We start from the raw sequence: 21,512 nt of genomic DNA on the forward strand, positions 1-21,512 counted from the left end.
TCCCCTCACTTGAAGTTTTTGGTTTAAAGTCTTAGTTTGGGCACAGCTATAGTGAACTCTTCATTTGACATATTTGCAGGAATTGGCTTTTTATACTGTCTTATGGTGGTTATCCCCTCCCCTAAAAATTAGTACGTTCTTTAAACTGAAAAAAAAGTAAGTACGTACACTGCTGCAACTTAACTTGCTGCTATTCAGTTCACACGTTTAAAGAAATCTCTTTGCAAAAGAAGAGGAAGGTTACCTGTGCTGCTGATGAATGCTCTGTATGTTTGCAGTGGCTGCAAATATAAGACGGTATTTAAAATAAAGTGTCTCATTTTAAGCCATCGGAGTTGTGGAAAGACATATACAAAATGACAAACAAGTCTGCTGGTACAGCGTGCCCTCTGATCTGCTGACAAATAACAAAACAGTTCATCCAGGTACTTGAAGAGTTTCAACTTTTTAAGTTTTAACTGTCAAGTCTTCAAAAGGGCCCGAGTTACTAAATGGCTCACTGTAGAGACAGCAGCTACAGCAGAGTCTGTCTTTGAAGCGGCATCCATCGAGGCAAGAGCATAACTGAAGGAGGGCTTTTGCCTTGTGTTGGAAGGAAACAAGCTCCTGTGCCCTTCTGCTACTTCTGTTTGTTCCACTCATCCCTCTGGTATCCTCTCTGTCTAGTCTTGGGCAACGGAAGGACAGATTCCTTCTTTCCAGAAATCTTAACATCATCCTGACTCAAAATCTAATTTATTCGTCTACTTTTCACAGACTCAGTATCAGCTTTTTCATTTAATTGACCTCCACAACCCATAAACACGGGGAAGAAATCTAAGCTTGAACTAAACATGAAAGCAAACAATAATTGAATTAGGGCTGTGTCACTGCAGAATTCCTGTAAGACTTTTTCTGTCTTTGAAAATGTGGTTTATACCAGTGTAGTGTGTAAATCAGAAGGGGAGGGAATGTAAATCAAAAGGGGAGGGAAGTCTTGCGGTCTCTTGTGCCCCCATATGGTAAAGTACCCCCATTACAGGAAACTGTGAAAAGTACAGATTTCTAATTTTAACATGAGACCTACATAGAGGAATATGTAGATGAGAAGCAGTACATCAAAAACTGGTTATTTAATTTATCATCTGAGGTTAATTTAGCAAATGCATTTGTTCTCAGAAAGAACATTCAGCTCGTCACAAGACGTCAGATACCCGGGCAGGATAGTTGAGATTTTAGCTTTGAAGGCCTCGCCACAAGTTCCAGATTTCAAATACAGGACAGCGATCCAGACGCGCGTCATGGTCCCTCTCTGACTGAGATCCAGTGCAGTTTAGGGGAGACAGAGCAGAAAGGTACACAAGTTCTGATGGCTGAAGCGTGGAGTTTGGCAAGACTTGCGTGTCTTGGTGCACCGCAGACAAGAAACGACAGTAGTGGTGTATGGGGCCGCGTGCTCCTGTACAAGCATCAGTAGCTGGTAGAGCTGATTGTGGTTTTCAGTTCTCTACTAATTGGAAAGCTCTGCTTGGGGTTTTTCCAAAGGATGGGGGACTTGAAAGATGTCCCTGTATCACTGAAGACGTAGTAAGCTCTGATGATGGCCCTTCCCGGTGTGTGCTGGCTGAGGGGCTAGCAGATTCCACATTCTTTATGTTTATCTTACTCCCTTGCCAAATGCATTTGCAGTTGCATGAGGTTTGAACACCACTTGTGTTCCTAACCTTTCATTTGGGATGGGCTGCTTGGCCTGAGCGCGTGAGGCAGGGGCTGCTAGTCTCACTTAAAAACCCAGCTCGTTCTCTGGGGCCAGGGTCCCGGTCCCTGTCCCCCCACCGGCCCATCTGAGGGAGCCGGACCTCTCTCCCCCAGGCTTCCAGCAATGAGAGAGGTGCTGCCGGGGACAGCTCGCTGACGCAGGAACCAGCACCGCGTTCCCAGTCAGCGAAGAGCAGAGGCAAGAACGGCAAAAGTGCTTTGAGTTGTTCGATGCGATGGCTTGGGCCTAAAAGATGTCAGTGACTTAAAGGCAAGAAGCTGTAAAACATCATGTTTACTGGTGAAAACAAAGGCTGTGAGGTTTAGTGACTCCTTGCTTGTCATCCTTCCTTCCCTCCCTCCTGCCTCCCCCATGAAGCCCCACACAGCTCCGTTGCTTCTTTCACATGCCTCTGGGCTATGGAGAAGAAAACCTGGTCAGTAGTGAGAACCTCTGGTCACAGTGAACTTTTAGGAGGTGGAGTGAAGTCGTTCTACCACTCTCATCTAGAGGCCTTCTACTTTCCTACCCTGGTTGTGAATGTCCTCTGTCAGCTTTTCATCAGTGCTCCAAGACAATGTTAACTTGTGCTGCAGGGACTTTGTGTAGGCAGGCCTGAAAGAAGGCATGGATGTGCAGCATATCCTTCATAACCCATTTCATATGTGGAAAATCATATTACTGCGGTACTGCTGTTGTACTACTGTGCCTGCAGTGGGAGTTTATAACAGCGTGTGGAGCTTCTCGTCCCTCTGCTGCTGATTGAACTCAGCCCAGATCAGTAGGAGGTTTCGGTCCTTTTTCTGTGATTCTGCGAAGTAAATCTCGGGAGTCTCCTACCCTATCTTTCTTCACAGTGACCCCACCCTCAAGCAGTTGAGGAGGAGTGACATTTTGCAGGGAAAACTCTCTAGCAACTCCTGTCCTCTGACAGCCTTTACAAACACAGTGCAAGTTTGAGTAGCTGAAGAGTGTTCAGTCTGCTGCTCCTTAGGATGTGCTTTCACAGCCTGAGTAACCCAGATGAGAAGGCCGGATCCCCTCAGGCTGGTTAGAAATGACACCATTGCTTTGTGACCACAGTTGCACTTCGAACTTGAATTACTGTGGTCAAACAGAAATGCCCGGCAGTAAACATAAATGTTGGAAACGGGGCTAATCATTTACAAGCACCTGACAAACACCACTGCAGAGCAGCAACAGAGCAATGGTGTTTGCCACCTGTTGCTTTTGGACGCTTGCTGTGCTAACAGACTTGGCTGCCTGAACACCGACTCGTTATGCAGCCGTCAGTGGTGTGAGGTTTGTGCCAACTTACTAGCCAGGCACCCCTAAGAGGGATCGAAGCTTTCCTTCTTGGCCCTTGCTCACAGCTCTTTGCTGCTAATTTTTCAAGGCCTCGTACTACTGATGTGAGACAGCTACAGAACCCTGTTCTCTAGAGACAAAATGGTGGATAAATAGCTGTTGATGAAAAGGTGGGTTTTTTTCACCACTTTCGTGTGCCTGCTTGTTTCAAACAGACATCGGTCTGCTTTCCTTTTGGCAGATCACTGTAAGGACTCTGGGCTGTGAATTGGGGAAAGAGATGAAGAGAATCTTCTCTGAATTCAGCAAAGAAGGATCAGGGAAGCTGACCTTTAAGTTGTTTCTGCAGGTGATGACTCAGAAAATGGTATGTGAGCCTAGCTGGTCACAAAGAGTAAAATTCTGCTTGCCTAACTTAATGATGCAGGTAGCCACAGTAGATTGGGTCACTCTGGTTCTCTGCAGGGAGAAACAGGAGTGTTTCAGGAGTTTCATCTGAGCTATTTTAGAGATCTACCTTCAGGTGAATTGTCCTTACCCCTTCTGTCTTTTTCCATGAGCTATAGAGGGAGCAGGATGCCTACTTCAGATAGGCAGCTGCATCCCAGCAGACAACTCCTTCCCATCCCGGAGTGCCCTGAGCACACCCAGCACCCAGGAACCCCCACTTCCCTTCCCTAAAGTTCGAGATTAATTCAAATTCTTCAGCCAGTCCCTGGAATTCTCCCTATTGTATTTACATTCCATAGCTTTTCAGTCTATCTGATAAATCCATCAAAACACTCTTAATCTCAGAAAGTCCTGTGTAACTCTCGAAAGTTAGTGCTTATGGCAGAAGCTTCTGTACCTTTTCTGAATACCTGCACCGTGCAAAAGACCGGAGTGGAAGGGCTTGGGAATGATTACTTTCCGTAAGGTAGTGAAAAGCTTAAGCTGTGGCTTCCCCTTCAGAAGTAACAGTAGGGGAGAAAACTGCGCAGCTCTGAGGCCTGGTCTCCCATAGATTTGTGATTCTGTCCTAATTAAATGCTAATTCAGACTGCACGTTACTGTCTGGTTGGGATACTCTCCACAGTTCTTTACAGGGGATTGTCAAAGGACCAAGGGAACAGTGGACTTTTTGTGCTAGCAAACATTTCCCTCCTCTTCCTGGCAGCTACTGTCCCAAAACTGGTTGGTGCTTTATGTCTTGGAGGCGTTTATACCTTTGCAAAAGGTTATGGAAGGTGGACAACAGTGAGAAAATGATTGGTAGGAGAATCAGTGGGAAAAAGTAACATAGAAAAGTGACTGGATAAGCTACATTTTTATTAGAAACCTGGGTAGAATTGCTGTATTATTGCTGCTCTGGGCTGTTCTGTTACTGCCAGATGGGCTTGAACCCCTCTTTGCAGCTCCACTGTGGCATGTGGATAAATTTCTTCCCACTCTGTCCACCAGTGTAGTCTCAAAGGATCTTGCCATGTTGGTGAGAGTGCAAAAATACACCAGTGTCTTGAAAAGGATGTAAAAAGCCTGAAGAGTTTGCTGAGAAGAGCCTCAGAAAATAGTTATTGGCTTAGAAAATGTCTTGCACTGAGAGAATTAAACAGCTCAGTTTGTAATGATTATATGATACTACCTGTATAATAAGAACCTATATAAGAAGACATACCAGCTACCATCAAAAAAGCTCTTGAACCTAATGGAGACAAACCTGACAGCATCCAGGGGCTGCAAATAACTATAAGAGAGAAGTAAGGCATGGCTTATCCTCAATGATGTTGGTTAACCATGAGAACGAGCTATCAAATACTACGGCAGTGTCTTCAGGTCAAAACTGAATCCTCTCAGCAGGCTTGCTTCAGCCCAATGTAAGTTGCTGTGCTCTTTACAGCTCCTGCAGAGTGGTCAGATTATGCAGACAAATGGTTCCCTCTGGCCTTAAGAACCTGTGCCTGGCCTGTTACCTGAACAACTGTGCCTGATACCAGGTTATTTTTAGTGCCTTCTGTTTGCCAGACTTTGCTATCGCCTAGCCAGTTCACAGCTTGCCATTCAGGTTTCATCTAGATGGGTATCTTGTCTGTCCCTGTTGCAATGAATTCTTGCTTTCAGGTTGTTTCTAGGAATTTTTCTAGAGACTGGAAGGGACTGGAAATTGCATCACTTTCTCAGTGATGCCTAGACCCTGGCCTGGACTCTTTCTGCCTAGGAGCAGTATGGAAGGCTGCTTCCAAAATACTCCATGATATCGTAACAGGTCTTCTGTTAACACAAGGGAGGAGTTTAACCTCTTCCCATTAGACCTGGACACTTAATGTTGGTTTAATTCTGCTTTCACCGATGTCATATTCATGCCCAAGTCTGGGTTCTGACAAATACTAGCAAAACAAGTGGGCTTAGTTGCTGGTGACTTCTTCCTGTATCGTTTTCCCCACTAACTGGCCAACCAATAGCACTAAAAGCATGTCCTAGCCCAGAGTAAAAGGCAAAAATGAAAGCAGATTTCAGCCCATGTAGAAAGTGCCAGGTTTTATTCAGTAGCAGAACTGCGTTGCCACTAATTCGTCTGTTCTGCGAGGTGGAGGTGTGTGGGGAGCTCTGAAGTACTGGCAAAGATGGATGTCTAAGGAATCTCAGGAAGGGTTCAATTCCTGTTGACACATGATGTGCACGTGTCAGGTCAGCCCAGTCATGGCTCACATGACCCAGGCAACTCCTCAGCTACTCAGAACCAAGACAGCGACTGTATTTGAGCCCTGTGGAAACCTGGCTTTTGCATGCCAGCTGAGTGCATGCCCGCTTTCCAAATACTGACAGTTTGCTGTCAGTAAGTGCTGTGTCCTTGGCAGAACACGACAACGCTTCCATTGCTCTGGAGTTCTCCCTCCTCAGCAGCCAGCAGTGGTCCAGTGAGGGGAGAGAACTCCATTTGAGTAGCAGTTTGCCTGTTGACATGGGTGTAAAAGGGGAAGAACGTTATCCAAAGCTCAGTGCCTGTACTCCAGAGGAGGTGGATTCTGTGGCTTTGTGGCACTCACGCAAGTCTGACCACTTCTCTGACCATTTTTCCAATGCCATCATAGATCTCATGAATGGGGGCATTGCACATGAAGGCGCTGGTGGTCACCAGCTTGTTCTTCACATCCACATGAACTTCAGTGACGTGTTTATTCACATGCTTGCAACCAAGCTCCTTCATGGTCTCAGCAGTCTTTGCATAAGGCCATCTACAAGAAGAAAAGAGAATAAACCCTGTGTGGGGAAGCTGTCATTACAAAGAGCGATTTGACAAAGGCCTAGAGTGAGAAGTTGGTTGATTACAGAGAGATGGATAGTCCCTACTGTCTGCTCAGTAGCATCCGAATCTTTTCCTGTCAGAGGGGTTTCTCCTGGACTATAGAACCAGGAAAACCTCCAGATTACAGTGAGTTAAAAATCTGAAGTAAAGCCAAAATAAGACCTTGATGTTCCACTATTGATGTTCCACTACTCAACTCTGCCTATTCCAGACTTTGTGTTTAGGTTTGGCTGGGGCGGGGGGTCACCAGCTTCCTACAAGTGACATTACTTCCTAGCTACATATATTGGGAAGGCAAATATAAGACTGTATTTAAATAAAATGTCTTATTTTAAGCCATCGGAGTTGTGGAAAGAAGTATACAAAAATACAAAGCCACTGGTACAGCGTGCCCTCTAATCTGCTGACAAATAACAAAACAGTTCATCCAGGTACTTGAAGAGTTTCAACTTTTTAAGTTTTAACTGTCAAGTCTTCAAAAGGGCCCGAGTTACTAAATGGCTCACTGTAGAGACAGCAGCTACAGCAGAGTCTGTCTTTGAAGCGGCATCCATCGAGGCAAGAGCATAACTGAAGGAGGGCTTTTGCCTTGTGTTGGAAGGAAACAAGCTCCCGTGCCCTTCTGCTACTTCTGTTTGTTCCACTCATCCCTCTGGTATCCTCCCTGTCTAGTCTTGGGCAAGGGAAGGACAGATTCCTTCTTTCCAGAAATCTTAACATCATCCTGACTCAAAATCTAATTTATTCCTTTGCGATTCTTGCAGTCTCTTGTGCCCCCGTATGGTAAAGTACCCCCGCTACAGAAAACAGTAAAACGTAAAATCAGATTTCTAATTTTAACATGAGACATATGTAGAGGAATATATAAATAACAAGTGGTACATCAAAAACTCTGATTATTTATAACCTATCTATAGGCCAAGGTTAATTTAATAAATACATGATGTGGATCATTTGTTCTGAGAAATAACATTCGACTCATCGCGAGACTTTAGATATCTGGGCAGGATAGATGAGAGAGTGCTACGAACACTGGGGAGGCATTGCTGATTCCGTGATGTTCATGGTGTGATTTTATATCAGCACTCCAAGGTTACTTACTTCTCACACTCTGTGTCATGACCCACAGTCAGCTCGCAACCTGGGAAGATTTTGGCTGCCAGCACTGGGGAAATGCAGCATAGGCCAATGGGTTTTTTGGCAGCATGGAATGCCTTCAGGACTTCCTCCACCTCTTTGGAGATGATACAGTTCTTGCCTTGGGTGGCCCAAGTGCTCAGATTTTTAGCCACTCCGAAGCCACCTGAGAAAAGAGCAACAGATTAGACAGGAAGATTAGTATTCCGGGGCAGGATTTTTTCAGGTATTACTTAGTAGAATGCTAAAATGGATTTGGTAGATGGCAGCATTTGTCCGATGTTGATAAAAGAATTAGACAAGCTGAACCTTTGGGAGCTGACTGCCAGGGATGAGACATCAAAGTACCTTTCTTGCTTCCATACAGAACTGAAGCGGAGAGGTATCAATGCTCTGTTGGGTACGGTGTTTCACCCATAAGGTCCTTTCTGAATTATGGTGGAACATGCTGACAAGTTTTCACTTGTCTTAATCCTTGCTCCAGGACTAATCCATCCCCACTGAAATCACTTGGTCATACTTTCACTAAAGATGAATTGCCAGATTGACCAACCTTTCTGCTCTTGAGTCACCCCCTTTCTGTCCCAGCCTCGTCTTCTCCTGATAAGGAGGTAGGCACATCAGTGAGGGAGGGGATTATTTTATATCCAGTAAAAAAAATCTCAGTAGGTGGCACAGAGGATAATTCAAATGGCAGTTATCTGCCCTGTCCTCTTGGGATAAGCTTCTGCATTGCCATGTTCTCTTTTAATATAAGTCCAAGCTATCATGCCAATGCCACCACAGATGGAAGATGTCTGTCCTTCCAGTCCCTGCTTCCAGCCTGTCTTCTTCCCCAGTGGCGCTGCCCAGTTCCTCTCCAGCCTGTGACTGCCATGTCATTCAAGGCTTATGGCATATCTAGGCTGTCCCCGAGACTTTGGCATGCAGACCCTGCATGCCATCCTACCTGGTATGATTAGGGCATCCAGCCCCTTGACATCCAGCTTAGCTAGATCCTTGATGTTGCCTCTGGCTATTCTGGCACTTTCAACTAGCACATTGCGCTTCTCCTGAGTTGGCTGTCCCTTCACGTGGTCCACCACATGCATCTGGTCAACATCGGGAGCATAAACCTCTGCCTGGGGAGGGAGGGGAAAGGTCTATTATCCTTCAGTCATGTATCCTAAGCATGTTAAAGATCAGAGGTAGTGAATGAAAATGCCTGAGTCATTTTGTTAGGAAAGAACTTTGCTGGTGAATGCAGTGACCTTCAGGCTCACCTGTATCTGATACTGGCATCAGGAAGGTTATTGTCTTAGGGAGGAGAAAGAAAGAAAGAAGGGTTCTTTTTAGCTTCCTCACAGGAGCGTTTACCCTGACCTTAAAGGAATAAGGGTGATGTTAGGGGAAAGCAAAGAACCTAGCCCACACTGCTTGTTTGGGGGCCTGAAGTGCTGGAGAGGGAGTGGTGACTCCTTTCCTTCCTAGGAAAATGAGGTGTCCCGAGAGTCATTGGTGAAGCCGTTTCTTAGAGGTTTCCATCCGCATCCCAAGCACCGTCACTGGGGCAGGCCCAGCCCTGCCCCAGCTGCCCCCACAGAGCCAGTGGGGCACCCTATGGGTGCTGACTATCCAGCAAGCTGTGTCAAACCGCATGCCTCCCTCAAAGGCAGGACTTTGAGTTTCTTCTCCCCCACCACTTTTCCCAAAACCAGAGTATTTCTTTTTCTGGAAAATTTCTCCCCTTCCTTCAGACTGTTTCAAACTCACATGCAGTAATTAAGAGTGGAGGATTGCAAACAGATGGGCAATAGATTTGGGGACTCTACAAGCTTTGTCCTGGGCCCCACAATTTAAGAAGGATGTGAAGGTACTGGCAGGTGTCCAGAAGAGGGCAACAAAGCTGGTGACAGGGCTGGAAGGAATGTTCTGTGAGGAGCGGCTGAGGACTTCGGGTTTGTCTACCTTGGAGAAAAGGAGGCTGAGGGGCAACCTCATTGCTCTCTAGAGCTTCCCGAGGAGGGGAAGGGGAGAGGGAGGTGCTGAGCTCTTCTGCCTGGGATCCAGTGATAGGACGCGTGAGAATGGTTCAAAGCTGTGTCAGGGGAGGTTTAGACTAGGCATTAGGAAGCATTTCTTTACTGAGGGGGTGGTCAAACACTGCAACAGGCTTCCTAGAGAGGTGGTCGATGCCCCAAGCCTGGCAGTGTTTAAGTGGCATTTGGACAATGCCCTTAATAGCATGCTCTAACTCTTGGTCAGCCCTGAAGTGGTCAGGCAGTTGGACTAGATGATCATTGCAGGTGCCTTCCAATGGAAATAGTCTATGCTATGCTTTCTTTGTTTCCTTAGACAAGCACGACCAAAAAATAAAAGGAAGGGTTTGAAATAATGCCCGAGTTTACTCCACTAGAGGTCCATGCCGATCAAGGAATGAGCATAGGGCACTGCTCCGAGCCTGCCAGTTTACGGCATGGCAGGAGGGAATTGACTGCAGTAGCTCCAGAAGAAAAGGCAAAATTATAGACAGGGGAGAAAAGGTTTGGATAAGTCTCAGCTTTAAGCCAAACAGAGAATACACACTTTGAAGGCTTTGGAATTGAGTGGGCTGGCTCTGCAGCACATGTACATCACCACTGTGCCTTTGTATCTAATAGAGCAATTCTGATTCCCAGGAGAACGGCTCTGACCCAGATTTGTGGGTGGTTCAGAGCTGAGGGTAATGTTACATAGGGCTTCTCTCCCTCCTCTTCCAGTCTTGCGGAGTGCCTGTTGTGACTAATGGCATATTAAAGCAGCTGCTTGAGGGTCGCCTGTTTTATACCTATTCAAGTTCAACTCAGAAGAACTTGTCTATTTTCAGTTCTAATCTTCGGGGTTTTGCAAAGATGAATTTAAAACAGCCAAAAACAATAGTGATCTTTTAAACGAAAAACCAAAGCAGAAAAGAGGAAGCACAAGCCAAAAAGAATAGAGAATGCATTCAGGAAAGTTTGTTTCAGAGTTTGGATACACTCAACACAGAACACCAAGCCAACCCTCCCGTACAGCAAAGCGCTAGAGCAAAGCAGAGACCAGGGAGTTCTCCACGCTCGCTGTAGCAGCTCCTATGCTGTGTCATTTGCTTTGACTCCAGTCACTTACGCTTTGTGATTACCCTCACAGCAATGGGGAGCTTGTGATTTGTCCGGCAAGCTGCAAAGCTCCTCAGAGATGAGTACCTTCTGCAAGAGAGAGACCTTGAAAAGCAGAGCAGGGCAAAAGGAGCCAGAGATGGGGCAGCAGCCTGCCGGAGTGTCTCTTACCTGTGCCCCCTCCCTGCTGAGATGCACCAGCACAGCAGAAGACTCATGGATTTCACTCCCGTCGTACACCCCACAGCCAGCCAGCACGACAGCCACTCTCTTTCCCATGGCCACAACCAGAGCAGGAGGATTCCCTAGAGAGCCCCAAATTGCTGTGCATCTCTGTTCACTGCCTGGAGCCTTTTATAGCACGATCCCTCCCCCAGGAGCAGGTGGGGCCAGGAGGGTTGGGCTGAATTTCTTACTGGCAAGAAGGCTTTATTTCCAGTGCCACAGGCAGGGCACGTAAATATTATTTGTTTCCTCAACTGACTGCTCCCTTGCAGATCTTCTTCCCAGCATGTTGTCTCCAAAGCATCCCCCAGCTGACGTGACCTGTTCAACAGAGCAGCTGTGTTTTTCCTTCTCAGCTGTCGATTTTCCATTCTGTTTAGGACTAAAGTACCAAAGTCTTTGCACTTAAGATGGTATCAAAGGGAGCCTGCCCAGAGCAAGTATTCAAGCCAGTGCATTGCTCTCTTCTTCATCGACAGCACCATCTCTCCGTTTGCCCGGAAAGTGGTAGCAGGAATTGGCAGAGCCCTGACCTCCGTAGGGGCACATGGCAGCAAGAGTCACAGCATGTGATGGGGAAACTCCCTTGCTCATGCAAAGACTTGTTCTTCCTTGCCCTTGATATGCTCACACCTGAGATGATTATGTCCCTCTCTCTTTCAGCTTTGCACTGTTGAAACAACTGTGGCCTGTCGAGGCTGTCTTGCCATTCTTCAGAGAACAAAAAACTTCATGCAACATGGTTGAAGAATGTTTTTCAGGGGTTATTTATATGAAATTTTCCTTGGGTCTCTATTGTATTTGGAAGAAACATGAAGTACATCCTGTGTATAATGAAATAGTGTTTTGGCAAGTTCATTAGTCATAGCAGGCATGAGGGAGATACTTATTGCTAATGCATGTGAATTCATTTATTGCATGAATCTCTTAAAACTAGTGATATCGGGCACCACATACTCCTGGCTGCTACCTGTACAAGCAGGAACAAAAAGCACGTGAGAAGGGACTTGTAGTCCGGGTAATCTAGCACAGGCTTTTTCTTTCAGTTACTTTTATTACCCAGAACAGAAATTAAACTGTGAGATATGTGTGGAAAACACCCAAAGCCTTTTCACTGCTGTTTGTTTTGGTATCTAAGGTATTTTAACTGTGGTTTAGAAATGTATTATTTCCTCTTTCATGAAAAAACAGCTAAATCATGCTGCAACTTGAACAGATAGATAGTTTCTTCCTCCTTCAACTGGGTAGAGAGCAGTCCCGTTAATGATGGCACCAAGATAGCCAGAGGCTGATGATTTAAACAAACTTACTGCCTGCTGCAAACCACATCATTTAACTCTGCCTGTGGCAAACTGAGCTGGTTCCCCTTACTGATATAATTGGTTAGGTGTAACTGGACAAACCAGGCTTCTTCCAGTGCTTGCTTCCTCATGTAATAATGTCTATCTCAATAGATATACTGAACCTAAAGATCTATCTGCTATAATCACATTCTTGATAAATAATACTTTTCAGCTGAGTTATTCCATTCTGTGTGGCGACGTTTTCCATCAAAGCTCTGTTAGCTCTCGCAGGACAATTGTCTGCCTAATTCCCACTTGACGTGTGACCCAACATGATTCCAAGGCCAGTGTCCACTGCTTTCTGCAGCCTCTCCTCCACTGGTAAAGATCTTTATGCCTGATCTCCATGGGAAGCTGTAGGAAGCTGTGAATTGGTCCTTCATGTCACCTTTGGAATACAGCAGCGACCGTGGCAATGGCTGATACTCGCTCACTGCCTGCACAGTTCTCCTGGAAAGCCAGCAAAGCTCCTCTAGATTTATCCTCACACTGATGGTCTCCAAGCTGTATGGTTGCATTGAAACCTCACTCATGACAACCACTTCGGAGAAGATCCCCATGAGTGTGCGCAGAGAGGCTGGCTTAGGTAGATGTGGAGTGACACATGGGCAGAAGTCACCTTTAAGGGAATGGCATTGAATCTGCCCTGGGTTTGCCCAGCACAGGACAGTGGTGCCAGGCATTCATAGCTGTGACAGGGACAAACAGCAGGACCATGGCCAGTGTTAGGAGAAATAACTGGTCCCCAAGGAGCTCCTGGGCTTGCAAAGTACTTGTTTGCTCCAGCAAGATGGAGTCTTTAAAGAACCTTAATTTTAACTGGTGTAATTTCCTCACTGGCAGTAGCAAAAAGACAGTAATAGTAATAAACCCTCAGCATTATTTTTCAAATGTCTTTTTTAACAAGGGTTAATCAACAGTAAAATTAACAGGCCCCTGGAGGGAGCTACCAGCAGCCCACGCTGACTCACAGACTGATATTTATTGCAGCAAGGAGCTCGTTTGCATTTCCTCCCGCATGCAGAAAGGAACACTAACAGAAGATGTTTGTAGGGAAAAGGGGTGGAGAGCAGGGAGGAACGCAGGCCAGTGGCCTTGGTTTGGTTATAAAGAGCTAGGGAGGAAAGAGAGGCAGCATTTCAGCCTGCATCTGGGTCTTCAGCAGACTCTGCAATGGCAGACAGAAAAGCTGAGTCACTGCATTCCTCCATAGGGCTCTTGGGCATTTCCGCAGGTAGGGATCAAGTCTTCTTGGCATGGGAGGATGGGGTTGGGACTAGCTTTCATGGACAACCCCCTTTCAAAGGGGGCTAAGGAGTCTGTTCACTCTGAATCTTCTCTGCCTGGGTAAAGCTTTTAGATCCAGAGATCCCTGTGCCTGTTTCAGCAGCCAAAAAAATATTTGTCTTGGCTTTAAAGTGCTGGCCTGAACTTTTGTACTCGATCCATCCTGGGTGGGAAGTAAATCAAAACTTTTTGGTAGTCATTTTCATAAATTATCTTTATTTGGATGCACTTCCCTCTCTTTTCCTTTTCTAGCTGTTCTTCCTGCAGCTCTGTTTTCTCTGTTCACTCCCATTCATTTGCTGCTTCTTTGCATTTCATCTTTCTGAGTGCTGCCCCTTTTCATTTTTAGGCTAGTTTTCTGTAGGGACAAGGCTTATGTGATCATCTGTAGAGCGTGAGTGCGTCTGTCTGCCTTTTGCGTAACTGGAATCAGAGAGCTGATTTTTACCTTCATCTGACAACAGGGGAGCACTTTCAAACATGATTATGTTCAAGTTTCTTAAAACTAGGCACCCAGAAAGAGGTGAGACCTTGGACACAAACCAAGGGTTACAACACTCCCTCATCTGCTTAGATTTCAATATTTTCAGATCTTGTACTGCTATTTTTTCTCTATTCCCTGCTTTTGCCACTGTGGTTCTCTCCTGGTTTTTTGGGCAAAGTTTACAAGCTCTTTCTTTTTTTCCACCTCCCTTGTCACACACAGGATCACTCTTACTGGCAGTGCATTTCTACAGTTTACCCAGAGCAGCCCCTCTGATCCCCAGCACAGCTCTAGGAGTCCTTCTGTTGATTTTATCATCTCTTTTGGCGTACACAGGTAAGACTCAGAGGATGGCCAGCTTCAAGGCCTCCCCCTTCTATAGCTTTGCATGTATTTGGTCTGCTTTGCCAACAGGTTTATACAAACCGTGGCAGCCTTGCCAGACCACTGATTCATTCTCCTAGAGGAATATGGCAGCACAGCAATTTTTTCCTATATAGGCAACCAAAGAAATCAATGTTAGTTTTGAACAAATCCTTTCCCGGGATCTCTGAGAGTTTTAACAGACTGAATACATGATTTCTCTAAAAATGGTTCCCAGGCTTTCTGGGAATACTTTAGGCATCCGTGGATTGAAATGTCATGTTGATGTGTAAATGCCAAGAGATCTACTTATCTGAGAGAAAAAATCACTGGCTATAACAAGTCCACACTTTTTAGAATGAATGCCGAGTTATTTCTGCTTTTGAATTGGGAGCGATGAGGACATGAAAATCCAAGATTTGATGCTGGTGTTTTTTCCTCTACAAAGCAGCCAGCTTGGGAGAGACACTACATTTTTTAACACATAAAACATAAGTCCACCTCTTCTCTCAGTCAGTGGTGGCACAAAGCGTTAGTACAAAGCACTTAGAAGCAGCTGTATTGATGGGACCATATGGATTGGACTGCTGGGCAGGTGATGTTTCACAGTTGATGGGAATCAACAGCCTCCTACCAAAAGCAGGAATTTCTGTGCTCCCTTGTTCCAAGAGATGCATACTTGTGTGATTACAGTCCTCTGTAGCCTGAGGACTCATTCAGCAGAGCTCTTGCTTCCCTTCCCAACTTGAGTCTGGCTCACAAAGCTCTGTCAGTCTGGGGAAGAAATGAAGCATAGGTCCATTACAAAGCTCCAGCTTGGAAGGAAACTTTCAGTTCTATCCATGTTGATCAGTATCCTCACAACGTGAGGTGAGAAAGCGTAGCAGTAAAAATAAGGTACTTTGTGATATTGTTTGGGGGTAGTAGGTGGGTTCTGTTCAACTTGAAGTATTCTAAATCAAGGTTGTCTTTGTCATTTTGGGGATCAGGATACTGAAGAGGATAGTTCTGGAGAAGGAATGAGTTTTGCAATTCCTATGCTTCTGTCTTCTGAGAAGGCCCAGTTATTTATGGGGATCCAGAAGGTTGTATGACACTTGTGGTTCAAACATTGGACCTGACAGCTTACAGTACGAACAAAACAAACCACCAGGCAACCCAAAAGAAAGAGGTGTCAGGACTTGATTTGCATTAATATGTTATGGTCTTATTATTGAGTCTTGTAGGAAACATGAGGAAGATAAGGCAATGGCTTGCTGAAGCTTGACTTCCTTAGGGCAAACTGCATGCTGGGCCTGGTACAGTACTTAGCTGAAGGAACTCAAGTACTTTGAGCTCACCTCAGGCATTTTGATGAACACAAATTGTTGTGCTGATGGAGTCTTTACGGTCGTGTCTACACCGTGTAATGGGGCATGGTACAGACCTACCCAAACTCGTGGTAGCTCTGTCTAGCATCATGCAGGACCTGTGCAGCTCCGTGCCAGCATAATGATCATGCTTTCAACACACCATGTGCCTATAGCACAGCTGCCTGTCCTAACTACCACTTTCTATAATCTGCTGTCTCGAAGTCACAGTTCTGTTTTCATTGTCATTTCTTTCACAGGAATTTGGAGAAGCCTAAGAAATGCCTCCCTGTTCTTGCCTCTCTGCCTAACCATCTCAGTGTTCTGGTGTGGCTATGGAGTGGTCTTCATCCTGGGAGGGCAAGGAGTTTTGAATGACACTGGTGATTTCCGCAATGCCTTGGTGCCTGGCCTAGTCACATTTACTTTGGCACTACTCATCATTGCAGTGGTGGCCTTCCTTTGCAGAGAGGTCATCCTAGCTATGATTGCTTCTGCTGTCTCGCTTGCCAGTGCTCATGAAGTTGCCATGCGTTATAGCATAGCTTTTGGTTCCTCTGCTGTGGCTTGCAATTATATGATTGTCTGTTTGGTTGGTGGTTATTTTGCTCTGGGAAGGATTCTCTATTTCCTAACCAAAGAGGAAATTGCCCTCCCTGGCACAGATCTGGCCAAGAAAAAGACCCAAGAACGGATCCAGTTCACCAGTGGCAGCATGAATCATTTTGCAGTCACTGGTCTGATCCTGAACATGCTGTCTGCCAGTGTCTTTGGCTGTAGACTCCTGGGAGTCACTGGCAAACTATTTGTCGGTCAAGTGCCCTGGCTGTGGGCAGCTGGGATCTACCAGATTGGCATCTGCATTTTATCATACCGTGCAATGGATGTACTAATGGCTACATTCTTTGGTTTCACTTCCATCCTGAAATTTGCTGGAGGCTATTGCCTTCTGCACCCAATCTGGCAAGCAGAGGAGCCATCTTTCCCTACTCCATTCCTGGTGGTTTTCTCAATTCTTTTTGTTGTCTTGGCTCTTTTTCTCACTCTTAAGAGCCCAGTGGATGGCTTGTATTTGCTATTTTATGTGGCCTATTGCGTTGCATTAGCTTCCCGTCCCAAGGGATTTTTTGAAGGTGGACCCCAAGGTGTGGATGTGGCCATCTTTGTGGCCTCTGCCTTGATGACTCTAATTCACCTGTACAATGTGAAAGCAAGTGCCAAGATCCCAACAGGGAAGGGTGCTGTGAAGGCCCTACTTGCTCGCACCAGTTTTCTGAAGCTTCGTGAAGGGGCAGATCTTCATGCTCCCTACCTGGGGTATTCCAAGTACGCAGATGCAGAAGTACTTGGCTATGCATGCAGTGTCCTCGCTTCTTTTGCTCTAACAATGACAGGGGACCCACAGGCTCCACTTGCTACTGTTGTAATTCCATGGGTAGTGGTAGCTGGTGGGATCCTTAAGCTTCTAGGTGGCTCGGTGGCCTTTGCCCGGGGTAAAACCTTGGAGAGCAGTGCCTTCATTCTCTATGCTGTCATGTGGATCATCTGGGGCTTGACAAGATATGGTGGTCTCTATGGCACTACCAGAAGCTTCCACACAGCAGTAGGCATCATTGCGTTCATGCTCTTTAATGGCTTCATTGTCTTCTGCACACTGTTCTTAAACATCGCCTGGTTCTTCTACTCCCTCACTTTCTTGCTCATCGCCATCAGCTTCTTGCTGGATGCCATCCATGCTCTTCCTGCTGGCTATGACATTGCTGCCACTCTCATCTTTGGTCTGGTCAGCTTTTACTGCTTCCTGTCTGCCCTTTTCAACAGCACCTTTGAGGGTTCCTGCTTACCAATGGGTAGGCCCATTGTGCAGCTTAGTGGTGTGGGGGGAGGAATGACCAAGTGCCTTCACCTGCCTGCCAGAAAAGCTTCCTCAGTCAAGAGAATTGCAGGTAAGGGAAATACATAGGGCACAATGTGGGGGTGGAGGGTAAATTCTGTGAGGTTTTGTAGCAGAACATTATTAAACGAACAATTTTCCCATCCAGATGTGGAAACCATGATAATCTGATGACATTTGGACGAAGTGGGTCAAGTTACAAGAGTCATTAGAAGCTAAATACAGTATGGGGGAAATAGGACCAGTTCCTTGATAGGAGCTTTGTTTAGCAGTGAATTTGCTGCTGTCTATCCTGTATCATATCCCTGTCTGCTCATCCAATCTGAGATACCTGAATCCTCCAGGCTGGGGCTACCACTGAAAGCTTTGTACAGAGAAAGCAGGGCAAATGCATGGTGCTTGCTCTCTCCACAGGGCTGAATGACTTCTGGCCCTGATGAACGTGGCCCAGAACTTCCCTAAGTGCCAGATCTCCTCTTGGATGAATGCTAGAAAATGCACTGTCAGAGGAAATGCTTTGTTAGTTGGGAAAAGGAGATGAGAGCATCGAATTGGCTGTTTTTTCTGTGACTGCTCTTCCGTGAATTACAGCCCCTCACTACTAGTCACTCAAGGAGTTCTGCCCTGTTCACATGCCAACAGATATCCTGAAGAATGGAGGGACTTGTGGCATCCCCACAGATACTGTCTATGTGCTTGTGGCAGCCTGTAACCGGCCTGATGCTGTGGAGAAAGCTCACCAGTAAGTATGCCCAGTGAGGGCTTCCTTGGAGAGTCTAAAGAAGCCTCTAGGACCTACAGCTGCTACTGAGTACTGGCTACAGCAACCATTGAGAGCAATAAGACACATAGCTTAGCCATCATGGGAACAGCGTGGTGATAAGCCTGGGGGAGAAGATCTGAATGAGGAAAGGAGACAGTTGAGCTGGATTTGTCTTCTAGGATATTGAAAGCTCCTAGCAGGTAATGGAGCCAGGTAGCTTGAATAACACAAGGAAACCCAAAGAAGTGACAAATGGGGCAGGACATTATAGTACATATTGTCACAACCAAAACCCCTCTTGTGTTTAACAGAGGCCTCTAGCTGTGCTTTTGTAAGCAGCCAGGACCCCTCATATATATGGGATTTCCTCAGAACTTGTACAATTGGAACTTCTATCCATTACTACACAAGAAACTAAAACTTTGATTTGTAGTAGGCATTCCTGATTGGGAATAGTCATTAATGACCCTTCCTGTCAGGTCATCTGTTGAACAGTCCTACTTTTACTACAGACTGTTGACCTGGGGCAGAGCCTACACACCTTGTCGTAACTCTAGGCCTCGCCAACACAATTTCCTTTTCAGCTTGAAAATAAATCCCCATCTTATTTCCAGGCTCATTTTTCTTGTCTCCTTTTCAGGTCCAAGCGCCAAGCTCAGGATCGCCCCATGTCACTCTGGATTTCTAGCCTAAAGCAACTGGAACCTGCAAAGCATTTGTTCATTCCCCTCCTTTGGGACTTCATGGAGGCTGCCTGGCCATCTCCTATTAGCTTGGTGGTTCCCAGAGGTGAGAAAAGGCTGTTACTTCCAAGCTCTCTGGAGACCTTTGGCTTTGAAACTCCAACTTTAAGTCACACATCGCTGCAACGCCACGTGCTGCATGGCGATATTTCTGGTAAGATCATTGTGTTTGGGCTGATGTACATCTGTAAGTGCCGTGTGACTCTTCCTTGTGCAGGTGAATGGGTGGACTTCCTGGGAATGAAGGACTCAGCTAAATACGTCGGTACCCCTCAGAGCATTGCCATCCGCATCCCCGACTGCTCTGTCACCACACACCTCATCGACTTGGTGAGTGGCCAGAGCACTCTCATCCCAGCAGCAGTGGCAACCAGACCTTGCCATTGCACCATCTAAGGAGCAGGCTTGGTGTCAGTCACTAGCACCCAGTTCCTCTGGCCTGCGGGAGGGGAGAAGGATAGTGAGAGGCTGGAGCACTCTGTCAGCCCTTGGCATGTCACCTCACCTCTCTTTTTTCTTTTCTCAGTGAAGTGAGGATCCAAGCATGTTCAGACAGGTTTGGGGAGTGAAATGTGCTAAAATTAATAACTCCCACAAGAAAAATATCATTAAGAAGAGGTGGGGTATCCAGGCAGCTGGTAGCTGATTTTATTGCAGAAAAGAGGGTAAAAGGAATAACCAACAGGTCAGAACATCAGAAAAGATTTAGGTAACAGACACTTTGTCTGATTTCCTGCATAGAACATTTTTGTTGCAAGCACAGGCTTAACTGAAGCCAGAATTACTTCAGAAGGTCGCGAATGTGGCCAGAGGAACTGTGATACCCTGCACGTTCTGCTCATTTCTAGGACAGACATTGTAGGTCTTTGGTAATTGCTGTTGCTGGAACAAAATGTTCTTTCCTGATCCACATCAGTAAACCCCAGTTCAGCAGGGTGTTAGTCACTTCTACACGGATTTGGTGGAACTGTAGTTGCCTACAAAGTAGGTGTCTTTACCTGGGTGAGTCACACTGAGTTCTCTTTAGAGACTCACGAGTGAACTTCAGAATTTGTCATCTGTTTTATACAGCAAAACCTGCTCAGAGCTTTTATTCACATTTTTCTGTCACCAGGTTGGCCCCATTGTGGTCACGTCAGCTAACCCAACGGGAGAGGCAGACACAACACACCACAACCAAGTGTATGCCAAGCTGGGAGACAAGGTAACTGGGGCTCTGTGTCTTTTCATTCCAGCTGGTCCCAAAAGATGTTTGGGGTGGAAGAACGCAACCACTTTGTTTCCAGTAAGCAAATCAATAGATGATAACAAGAATCTGGGAAAGCATCTCATTAAAAAAATCTCATGGACACTCCTCATGTTGGTGTCATAATGAAAGAACAGTGTAAAATACAGAACTTGGTGGGAAACCAAAATTCTTCTGATCTGTACAGTATAGTTATGGCTTGGCAATGTGAGTTAGCTCATCTTCCAACACAGAATGATATAAGCAACAAAAAAATACTTCTTTGCTTACAAGCAATAAGACCACTGATGTCTGAATGCACCAGGGCTCCAGCTGGTGTTGAGCTGTCAGAACACAGGGAATTCCCATCTAAAGCTGAACTGGTCTAAAACTGTCACCAAAGCTCTAAAATATTCCTGGCTTTTAGAACTTTCCTAAGTAAAATGAAAGTACAATGGTCATGCCCATTCAAATGGCTGTCTTTCATTTCACTGCTAAAGCCTGAGTGTACTACATTTTGTATATTCGTGGCAGCATATGTGAGGGCAGTTTTAAACAAAAGGGGGTACAAATCGTCTACCTCTAACTCCTCAAAAATCTGGTTTTCTACACATTTGCTTTGTGGACAGGTCTTCTTCAAAGCTCCTCAGCTGATGTAAACCTGTCTTTGCTGTACTGCTGACCTACACCCCATAGAACTCTCTCTCTTTGCTTTTATTAACTTCATTCATTACAGATTTAACCCTTAGTGTCAATACAGTGGGGTAGGAAGGAGCAGAGTTGCCTTTGATAATAATTACCTACTGTTGAGAAGCGGAAACTGCCCTCCCTCTTCCCAAGTGCCTGAGGGAAACTTGCTGTGAACATCTGTTGCTCTTCAGGTGGATGCAGTTCTTTGTGATGGGCCTTCTCCAGAGAACATTGCCTCCACCGTTGTGGATTGCACCAAAATCGACAGTGGAAACATAGGATTCTTCAGAGTTGGTATCATCCCCAAGTCTCAGGTAAAATTAATGTTGATTTTATTTCTCCATTAAGCAGGTGTCAAACTCAGGGTTTCCTAGTTCCATGAGGAGCTGAAGAAATGTGTGATAGCATGAGGAGTTATCACAGGGTAGTGAGAAAGAGCAGAAAAACAGACCTCCATGTTGCCTATGTCCTGATCCTGCCTCTGGACCACCATTGCACCTCTCTGTGCTAAGCACATTGCTGGGGAACGTGCGGGGTGAGACTGATTAATCTGCAAAAAGAGCT

General features: G+C 45.8%; 1 protein-coding gene across 1 annotated transcript; it reads right to left on the bottom strand.

Annotated features, from left to right (window-relative positions):
• Positions 1 to 6,065: 6,065 nt before the first annotated feature.
• Positions 6,066 to 10,861, bottom strand: LOC309408435 (glutamine amidotransferase-like class 1 domain-containing protein 3, mitochondrial; the record flags this gene model as incomplete). The annotated part of the gene is made up of 4 exons (XM_082004255.1): positions 6,066 to 6,258; positions 7,431 to 7,632; positions 8,416 to 8,587; positions 10,754 to 10,861. The coding sequence occupies 4 exons, from the start codon at positions 10,859 to 10,861 to the stop codon at positions 6,066 to 6,068; spliced, it is 675 nt and encodes a 224-aa protein (XP_081860381.1).
• Between the last annotated feature and the right edge of the window lie 10,651 nt (positions 10,862 to 21,512).

Source organism: Phaethon aethereus, assembly GCF_964289735.1.
Source record: "Phaethon aethereus genome assembly, chromosome: 10".
Taxonomy (NCBI): Eukaryota; Metazoa; Chordata; class Aves; order Phaethontiformes; family Phaethontidae; genus Phaethon; species Phaethon aethereus.